Source organism: Pinus tabuliformis, chromosome 2_1 (genome assembly GCF_031772625.1).
Source record: "Pinus tabuliformis cultivar Carrire ecotype Pingquan chromosome 2_1, CPIR1, whole genome shotgun sequence".
NCBI lineage: Eukaryota > Viridiplantae > Streptophyta > Pinopsida > Pinales > Pinaceae > Pinus > Pinus tabuliformis.
The window spans coordinates 579,276,091-579,286,354 of record NC_142299.1 but is presented as its reverse complement, the minus strand read 5'-3'; the positions used below and the strand labels follow the sequence as shown (position 1 = coordinate 579,286,354).

At 43.9% G+C, this 10,264-nt stretch overlaps 1 protein-coding gene across 1 annotated transcript; it reads right to left on the bottom strand.

The window, feature by feature from the left end:
* Positions 1-2,382: 2,382 nt before the first annotated feature.
* LOC149201773 (uncharacterized) lies at positions 2,383-7,571 on the bottom strand. Its single transcript, XM_089401360.1, has 7 exons — positions 6,191-7,571; positions 5,646-5,980; positions 5,321-5,492; positions 4,693-4,839; positions 3,146-4,611; positions 2,875-2,970; positions 2,383-2,457 (listed from the first exon to the last, which is right to left on the bottom strand). Exons 1-7 carry the CDS (start codon positions 7,569-7,571, stop codon positions 2,383-2,385), a joined length of 3,672 nt encoding a protein of 1,223 aa, XP_089257486.1.
* Between the last annotated feature and the right edge of the window lie 2,693 nt (positions 7,572-10,264).

The following is a 10,264-nucleotide window of genomic DNA, read 5'->3' as shown; positions in this document are numbered from 1 at the left end:
GTTTTTTAGAAGTCTGCCTTTCCTTGGGCTATTGAGCCCCCTAATATTCCATGAGATCAACTTCATTGAGAAGGTTTGGGGTTGACATTGAAGTACTTGGTTAACTTGGCATATCGGCCTGATTCAACTAACACTTCTCCTATCTTAATAGTTCTTTCCAGAGTGGTTTTCCTTCCTCTCTTTTTACTGTCTTTGGTGATAAATTTCCCATCCCATTGACTGCCAATCTGAACTCCTAGAGAGTACTTTTTTTGAGCTCGATTGAGGACTTCCACCAGATTATCCACTTGTCTATCAGGTATTTTGTCGAAGTTTCCTATTTTACAGGCTTGTTCTAGGCCTAGAATGTCCAACTCACCAATATCAATAGATTCAGTGTCTTCCTCCATGAGCTGGGGTTCTTGAAAGTTTCCATCACTATCCTTCTCGGCCGCTACACTGGGATTTGTATCATCTATTTCCATTCCAAGGAAGCTCCAAGTCTGTGTTGTAGATTTGGGGAGATGAGTCGATTCTTCTACTACTTTTTCCCCTGGCTGCAGTTGAGATCTGTTAATCTTTTCCTTGCTGGATTCCTTTTCATTTGAGGGTGTATTATCTGGATCTTGAATGTCATCATTGGCTAGGGTTGTGAAGCTATTGCTTATTGAGGATTTTGACGGATCAACCGGATTGGTCTTGGTGGTGGCTGATGATTTTTTATGTCCCCTTCTGCGATTCAACACTTTCGTAAAACCATCAGGCATTGGATTATCTGAATCCATTTGAGAGGGGGGTTTCCTGTTCAACGAACAGTATCTGTAGAGGTTTCCTAAATCATGACATTTCCTGCACCTAAAAGGTACATGCTCATAATCTATCAACTGTATCCATTCAACATCTTCATAAAAGAGACTTACCGTATCTGGCAGAGCTTGTTTGAGGTCCATGTAAACACAGATCCGGGCATATGAAGTGTATCTGCATGACTTTGTTTCCTCTGCTACCTTGATGAACTCGCCTAGAGCATTACTAATCACCTTGAGGGACTCCTCTTCCCAGTACTCCCACGGTAGCGAATACAGCCTTATCCACACAGGTGCATAGCTTAAGTCTCCCTTATCTGGATTGAAATGTTCAATCCATCCTTTGAGAAAAAGTCCCGCAGAGTTAAAGAAGTATGGACCTCCATCCAAAACCCTATTTTTGTCTTCCAGTGATGGCCCAGCCCTTCGGTGACGTGGACACACAGTCACGTGGTCTCACCTCAGGCCCCGGTGGTCACTTTGCGTGCAGACAAAACTCCCGCGGCTTTACCTGGCCCCCAATCTGAGGCTCATTAAATCACGCATCTGTCGGTTGAAAGGTTTAGCCACCGGCTTGTTCTGTTACCTCCCGCCTATGTTAAACCCTAAGGACTTACCTTTGGCTCACTTTCACTTATCACTCTGCCGCTGCTCTCTCTGCGTTCCTGTGGCGATGCTTCCGGTTTCGAACCCTGGTCACTGTTCTGTCCAACAGACGAACCCTGTACTCGGTCAATGGTTACAATGGTTACAGTTTCTGTTGAGGAGCTATTCCTCTGTCTTCGATGCTGTCTATCGAGGTGCGTGGACCTGTATGGCTCAGTGGTTCTGTTCTGAGGTTATGGTAAGCTGCTTTATATTTTCGTGGGTTCACTGTAAGAGTCTTTGCATTCTCTGTTACTGAGCTATAATTTTTGTACAGGTAACTGCGATCTTGAAGCTGCCGCTCTTCCAATCTCTTTCCGCCCTCGAAGGTAAGCTAGCGTGCTATGATTCACCCTGCACGGTTATCTTTTATCGACACTTACAGGTTCTGTGCCTTTTTCAGTTTGTGGAATGGGGTTCTGTCTCAACAGCTCTCCGTCGACCTGTGGGTGAGTTTACATCTCCTTCACGCTCGCATTTGTTTGCTCCTTCGTTCTCTTATACTGATGATGATTCTAACCTCTCGCTGTTTCTATGTGCAGGCTTGAACAGAAGGCTCGCTCACGAGGGTTTCGAGTTGTGCAATCTTCGAATCCTTTCGACCCTGGTACCCTTTGCAAACGGGTAGGTTTTACTCCTGCTCCAGTATGTCTGTAGATTGTTCAATATGGCTGTAGATGTAGATATCAGCTTGTTTAGGTTGTCTAGGGTTCGGCCGTGCCCTTTGCCGGCGTTTGCAGTCTCTGTGCTTTGTTCTTTTGCATCAAACTACAATCTCAGTGTAACAAGGGTTTGGTAATTTGTGCTTTACGGCGATGCCGGGGTTTATCACATGATACTGTAAGGTTTATCGATCTTTCTGTGTGCAATGACTATGAAATACTTTAATTAAGTTAATGGAAACATAGTGGTTTGGTTTGATACCTCTTTCTTGTAAGCTTGTATATTGATTTTATGTGGCCGCGTTACTCCTCGTGCTTGGCATACTGGTTCTGTGCAATATGGACTCGTGGTCTTGATTTGATGCCTGTAACGTTCTTGAAATTCTAGTTACAGTTAAACTCTTTCCATTTCAATTCACTTTTAAAAATACAGTAGATACACAGTAAACACTTGTGTGCACAATATGGGAAAATGTCAGCAATAGATTATCTCAAACAAATTTACACTAGTTCTGTTACAGAGGGTTTCTTGATCAAGTTTCTATTTCTCTCTTGTTCACGAAGGGAAGAAGTCCCTCTACATTTGCCTATTTTGCTTTTTAATCTACAAGGAAACATAACTAATTGACAAACTGCCCTACCTGAATCCTAACTGTCATTTAGTTATTCTTTAACAAAACTTAACTAAACAGTTTTCCCTTCCTGGGCTTAAACAACTTTGTAATTTAAAATGCTATGAGATAAAAGGAAATAAAACAATAATTAAGAAAACAATAACCAACTTGGTGGTCTGTCCACCCAATCCTGTAGCCTCTGACTTGTTTCTGTTCTCCTGTGAGTCCGTCAATAGTCATTCGTCTCCTCGGAGCTGGATGCTCCTGCATCAGGCTCCCGGGGTGGCAAAAAGTCATGGCTCCGTTCCATGAGGTCGTCAACAGAATAGCCCGCCTTTTGTATCTGCGTTGAGTTGAGCCACGAACTGTCCTCTATTGGACGGTTCTTCCACTTGACTAAATACCGCAGATACTCTTTCCTGCATGTGCGTCTAGCTACCTGTGTATCCAGAATTCTTTCGATCTCAAGGGGTGGTGCCGTTGGCAACTGTCTCGTCCAAGTATCTTCTCCATGGTTGGTGTCCTGTGGCATTGTTGCTGCTGCATCATTCTCCGAACCAGCGACATAGGGAAACAGATCTGCCACGTTAAAAATGGGAGAAATCCCAATCCCAGGTGGCAACTGTATCTCGTAAGCGTTCGCAGAAAATTTTCGGACAATCTTGCAGGGACCGATCTTCTTGAATTTCAATTTATTGTACTCCCGTTTTGGAAACCTCTCCTTACGTAAGTACGCAAGTACTTCATCCCCAACATTAAATTGAACTTCCCGACGCTTTGTGTCAGCTCGTTGTTTATATTTTTGGCTGCTGTCCTGCAATTTCAGCTTGACTTGTTCGTGCAAGTTGCTCATAGCTTGAGAGAATTCTTCCCCATCAGCGCTCCGCTTCTCAAGTTTCCCCAAATCTCGTAATTCATGCACTCCTCGCGGATGCATGCCGTACAAAATCTGGAACGGACTGTACCCGGTGCTGCGGTTCGGTGAATCATTGTACGCAAACTCTGCTTGTGCAAGTACACGGTCCCACGTCCGGGAATTTTCTCCTGTTAAACTTCGAAGTAAGTTTCCTAGGCTTCTGTTTAGTACCTCCGTTTGACCATCAGTCTGCGGGTGGTAAGCGGAGCTGAACTGCAATTGAGTATCTAACTTTTTCCACAGAGTTCTCCAAAAGTGACCAGTAAACTTTACATCCCTGTCAGAGACAATGGATTTCGGGAGTCCATGCAACCGAACGATTTCATTAAAGAAAAGATGTGCTATATAAGTAGCATCGCTGGTTTTCTTACAAGGTACAAAATGTGCCATTTTTGAAAATCGGTCAACTACAACCACTACTGAATCGAAACCTCGTTGTGTCTTCGGCAAACCCAGAACGAAGTCCATACTCACTGAATCCCATGGTCGGCTTGGAATCGGCAATGGAAAATAAAGACCAGTATTTTGACTGTGACCCTTTGCTAGTTGACACACTTTACATCTGCTCACGTACCTCTGCACATCCCGCTGCAATTTCGGCCAGAAATAGAAATGTCGTACCTGAGCAATCGTTTTGTCAATTCCAAAATGTCCCGCCAGGCCTCCACTGTGTTTTTCCTGTATAATGTTCTCCCGCATAGAACAGTTGGGGATACACAACTGCCCTCCTTTAAACAGCAATCCTTCCTGTAGATTATAGTCTAGCCACTTGCTGTCATTTCGTAACAGCGGGTTTTGGCAAGCCTCATAGGCCTCCATAAACTCAGTGTCGGTCGGATACAGCTCTTTTAGGTGTTCAAATCCCAAAACCTGCATCGTGCTTTCCTGGAGAAGCAACGTTCTCCTACTAAGTGCATCTGCTACCTTATTTGATTGTCCGCTAATGTGTTTCAGTACAAACATGAAACTTTGCAAGTACTCAACCCAAGCTGCATGTTTATGATTCAATTTATGCTACTGCATAATGTACTGTAACGCAGAATTGTCAGAGTATAAGACAAACTCGTTACCTAACAGGTAATGTCTCCAATGTTTCAAAGCCTGCACAATGGCGTAAAACTCCTTGTCGTAGGTTGAGTATTTCTGTCTGCTCTCATTTAGCTTTTCACTGAAATAGGCGACCGGTCTGTCCTCCTGGCTAAGGACTGCCCCAATGGCTGTCCCACTGGCATCACAACGAACTTGGAAAAGTTTGTTGAAATCAGGTAGCCTCAATATCGGTCTCCGTAATCTTCTTTTTCAGAGTTTGAAAACTACTTTCTGCTGCTTCAGTCCAGTGAAAAGGCTGATTTACCTTCTTAATTGTATCCAACATTGGTGCGCAAATCTCGCTGAAATTTCTGATAAACTTCCTGTAAAAACTGGCTAGTCCATGGAAACTTCGAACTTCAAATAAACTTTTCGGAGAAGGCCAGCTAACTATAGCTGTCACCTTTTCTGGGTCCATTTTTAATTCATTTTCTGCAATGACAAAGCCCAGATACACTAATTCTCGCTGAAAAAAGGTACACTTCTTCAAATTAATTAACAGCTTGTTCTGCTGTAACTTCCTCAACACACTCTGCAAATGTCTGAAATGTTCCTCCTTAGTCTTACTAAAAATCAGAATATCATCCAAGTAAACTATTACAAACTTACCATTAAATTCCTTCAGCACTTCATTCATCAGACGCATGAACGTGCTGGGAGCGTTGCTCAAACCGAAAGGCATCACCAGCCACTCATATAAGCCTTCGTTCGTCTTGAAAGCGGTCTTCCATTCATCTCCTTCCCGAATCCAGATCTGGTGATATCCACTCTTCAAGTCAATCTTCGAAAAATAAGCCGCTCCACTCAAACAATCCATCATATCGTCCATCCTAGGTAAGGGAAACCTGTACCTAACAGTAATTTTGTTAATAGCCCTGGAATCTGTACACATTCTCCACTCTCCTCCTTTCTTTGGAGCCAAAACAGTTGGTACCGCACATGGGCTCATGCTCTCTCGAATCAAACCTTTGTCCAACAACTCCTGGACCTGTTTCCTAATTTCTTCATGATCTTTAGGACTCATGTGGTAAGCTGCTTTGTTTGGCAGGCTTGCTCCTGGTATAAAGTCAATGCAGTGACTAATACCTCTCCTTGGTGGCAATTCATCTGGAAGATCATCTATCGCAATGTCTCCAAAATCCTGCAGTAACTTCTGGACTTCTTCAGGCAAATCCGAAACCTGTGTATGAAGTACAACTGCCTTTGGTCTCCTTATGACAGCAAAATTTATCTCGCTGTCCTCAATCTGTCTTATAAACTCTTTTCCGCCTAACAGCAGTGCTTTCACTTCACTAGCTTCTGCTGTGTTTTCCTCCTTGATGGGTACAAGCGTATGCTTGATCCCATCTTTCACAAACTTATAGCAGTTGGTTTTCCCATCATGAACTGCACTTCTATCAAACTGCCAAGGTCGTCCCAACAGTAGGTGACAGACATCCATTGGCATGACATCACAAAGGATCTTATCCTTGTACTTACCAATCTGAAATTCTACCTCACATTGTTCGTCGACTAACAGCTGATGTCCTTTCTGCAGCCATGACACTTTGTAGGGCGTAGGGTGCTTCAATTTCTTCAATCCCAACTTTTCTACCATCTCCACAGCTACTAAATTGTCAGTACTCCCACTGTCTATGATCAGTTTACAGCATTTGCCTCGCGACTTGCAGACAGTGCGAAACAACGCTTTTCGTTGATCTGGTTCTGCAACCTCCTTTGCTGGTTTCAACAGCACTTTATTCAACACTAAGGCTTCACCTGTCTCAGGTGCATTTTCCGCTTCTTGAGGTGTTGCCTCAGCATCCTCTGGCTGAGCAACATAAGCTCCTCTCCCACCTGCTGGTTCACCTTCAGGACATTCATACGACTTGTGTCCCCATTTGTGACAGCGATAGCACTGGACAGCTCCCCTGCCCCGACCATATCCTCGCCCCCGCTGAGGTGGTCGTCCTCCTCTAGTGCTATTGTCTTTTTCTGCTGCTCCAGCAGATTTAGAGCTACTGCTTTCTTCACCTGAACCTGCACCTCGGCCTCTTCCAAACATCTTACCTTTCCCCCTGCCAGTTCCACCTCCTCTTCTGGCATTTTGCTTCCGGTTAATTTTCTCCTCTGCCTTCAGCGCAAACTGATAGGCTTCATCCAATGTCCGGGGTGAAAGGATACCAATTTCGTCCAAGATTTCCCCCCTTAAGCCATTTACAAATCTGGCTGTTTTCTCCGGGGTGTCTTCTACATATCCTGCCCGTAAATTTAACTTGTAGAACTCCTCTGTAAATTCTCTTACAGTCATTCCCCTCTGCTTCAGGTTCTGTACCTGCCTGTACAGCATAATCTGGTAATCCTTCGGCAGGAACTTCTCTTTCAGTTTGGCCTCCATCCTAGACCATTTCTTTATAGGCTGTTTGTTAAGCCTCTTCCGCTCCACCTGAATGCTGTCCCACCACAAGGACGCATGTCCCTTTAGTTTGGTGGCGGCGAACTTCACCTGTTTATCCTCACTAGTTTCTTCGAATTCGAAATATTTGTTGACTTCACTCAGCCAATCCAACAACACGTCTGCGGACAGACTTCCGTCATAAGTAGGTAACTCATGCCTTGGCTTATGACTGGACAGCAAAACTGACTTCAACAATTTGAGTTCCGGTGTTACCCCTTCGAACTCATCCTCCGGTTCAACTTCTTCTTCATCACTGTCATCTGCTGGGTTTCTTCTTCCCCCAGCCTCCACCACTGCCAATCTTTCACGCAAAACTCGAATCTCCTCTCGAAGTCCATCATCTACTACCCTACGGACTACTCGTCCTCTTCCTCTTCCTCTTCCTCTTCCTCTTCCTTCACCTTCACCTTCTACCTGTTCCATTGGTTCTAACTCAAGAAACTAGCTCTGATACCACTTTTGATGGCCCAGCCCTTCGGTGACGTGGACACACAGTCACGTGGTCTCACCTCAGGCCCCGGTGGTCACTTTGCGTGCAGACAAAACTCCCGCGGCTTTACCTGGCCCCCAATCCGAGGCTCATTAAATCACGCATCTGCCGGTTGAAAGGTTTAGCCACCGGCTTGTTCCGTTACCTCCCGCCTATGTTAAACCCTAAGGACTTACCTTTGGCTCACTTTCACTTATCACTCTGCCGCTGCTCTCTCTGTGTTCCTGTGGCGATGCTTCCGGTTTCAAACCCTGGTCACTGTTCTGTCCAACAGACGAACCCTGTACTCGGTCAATGGTTACAATGGTTACAGTTTCTGTTGAGGAGCTATTCCTCTGTCTTCGATGCTGTCTATCGAGGTGCGTGGACCTGTATGGCTCAGTGGTTCTGTTCTGAGGTTATGGTAAGCTGCTTTATATTTTCGTGGGTTCACTGTAAGAGTCTTTGCATTCTCTGTTACTGAGCTATAATTTTTGTACAGGTAACTGTGATCTTGAAGCTGCCGCTCTTCCAATCTCTTTCCGCCCTCGAAGGTAAGCTAGCGTGCTATGATTCACCCTGCACGGTTATCTTTTATCGACACTTACAGGTTCTGTGCCTTTTTCAGTTTGTGGAATGGGGTTCTGTCTCAACAGCTCTCCGTCGACCTGTGGGTGAGTTTACATCTCCTTCACGCTCGCATTTGTTTGCTCCTTCGTTCTCTTATACTGATGATGATTCTAACCTCTCGCTGTTTCTATGTGCAGGCTTGAACAGAAGGCTCGCTCACGAGGGTTTCGAGTTGTGCAATCTTCGAATCCTTTCGACCCTGGTACCCTTTGCAAACGGGTAGGGTTTACTCCTGCTCCAGTATGTCTGTAGATTGTTCAATATGGCTGTAGATGTAGATATCAGCTTGTTTAGGTTGTCTAGGGTTCGGCCGTGCCCTTTGCCGGCGTTTGCAGTCTCTGTGCTTTGTTCTTTTGCATCAAACTACAATCTCAGTGTAACAAGGGTTTGGTAATTTGTGCTTTACGGCGATGCCGGGGTTTATCACATGATACTGTAAGGTTTATCGATCTTTCTGTGTGCAATGACTATGAAATACTTTAATTAAGTTAATGGAAACAGAGTGGTTTGGTTTGATACCTCTTTCTTGTAAGCTTGTATATTGATTTTATGTGGCCGCGTTACTCCTCGTGCTTGGCATACTGGTTCTGTGCAATATGGACTCGTGGTCTTGATTTGATGCCTGTAACGTTCTTGAAATTCTAGTTACAGTTAAACTCTTTCCATTTCAATTCACTTTTAAAAATACAGTAGATACACAGTAAACACTTGTGTGCACAATATGGGAAAATGTCAGCAATAGATTATCTCAAACAAATTTACACTAGTTCTGTTACGGAGGGTTTCTTGATCAAGTTTCTATTTCTCTCTTGTTCACGAAGGGAAGAAGTCCCTCTACATTTGCCTATTTTGCTTTTTAATCTACATGGAAACATAACTAATTGACAAACTGCCCTACCTGAATCCTAACTGTCATTTAGTTATTCTTTAACAAAACTTAACTAAACAGTTTTCCCTTCCTGGGCTTAAACAACTTTGTAATTTAAAATGCTATGAGATAAAAGGAAATAAAACAATAATTAAGAAAACAATAACCAACTTGGTGGTCTGTCCACCCAATCCTGTAGCCTCTGACTTGTTTCTGTTCTCCCGTGAGTCCGTCAATAGTCATTCGTCTCCTCGGAGCTGGATGCTCCTGCATCATCCAGGCAGTTAAAGACTGCAGTAAAAAACCCCTTTGGCCCTAGGTGCAGAGTTATGTGTCCTTTTGGATTCCATTTGGCGTTAATCCAGCTTCTTAACGCTTTCTCATTTGGCCATATTCCAATAAATTTGCCAATCAGAGCGTGATCCCTCATAAACTGTATTCTGGCATTGATTCGATGGCTGGGTAGTTCCACTTTTGGCCTGTGTGTGGCGACTGGTTTGCAGGTGGAAGAACTTGCTTTAGGCTTGTCTTTCTGTGCTTGTTCAGGGTTTAACTGCTTACTACTTTCAGCGTTGCTATCATTGTGCTTGTCTTCGCTATTCGTGTCTTCGATCCGGCTCTTTTGGTTGTTGTATTTTGGGGGAGGCGCGTCTCCCTCCCCCTGAGGGGGCTTCATGTTTTCCTTCAATCAAAACAACAGATGAGAACCTAAAGTTCTTCCGTGTTCTGCCAAAACTGAGTGCTGTCAGGAGAGCCTGCCGTAGCAGGGATTGCTGAAACCCTAATGCGAGTTGCAGAGCGCCCGATTCATCCAAGCGATCGTTCTTTGTAATTTTTCTTATTACAACCAATATTATTCTTCTATTTCAAACATATTTTTTATTAAATTTTAAAGAAGTAAGTCTCAGCTAAACAAAAAACTAAAACAAACTTACACATCCCCTTACACCTTACACTAAAATAAACTTGTCAACCCAACAAAACAAAAACAAATATATTGCATTCATATCTCATATTGACAGTAATTTGATTCTTGCTTCCCTGAAATACATCCATGCGTGCTTTGATTGGATACAGTTTCCCATTATCCATGGACATCTTATTTAGTATTTCCGTACGTACAACAAAGTCTCCTTATGCATGAAATAT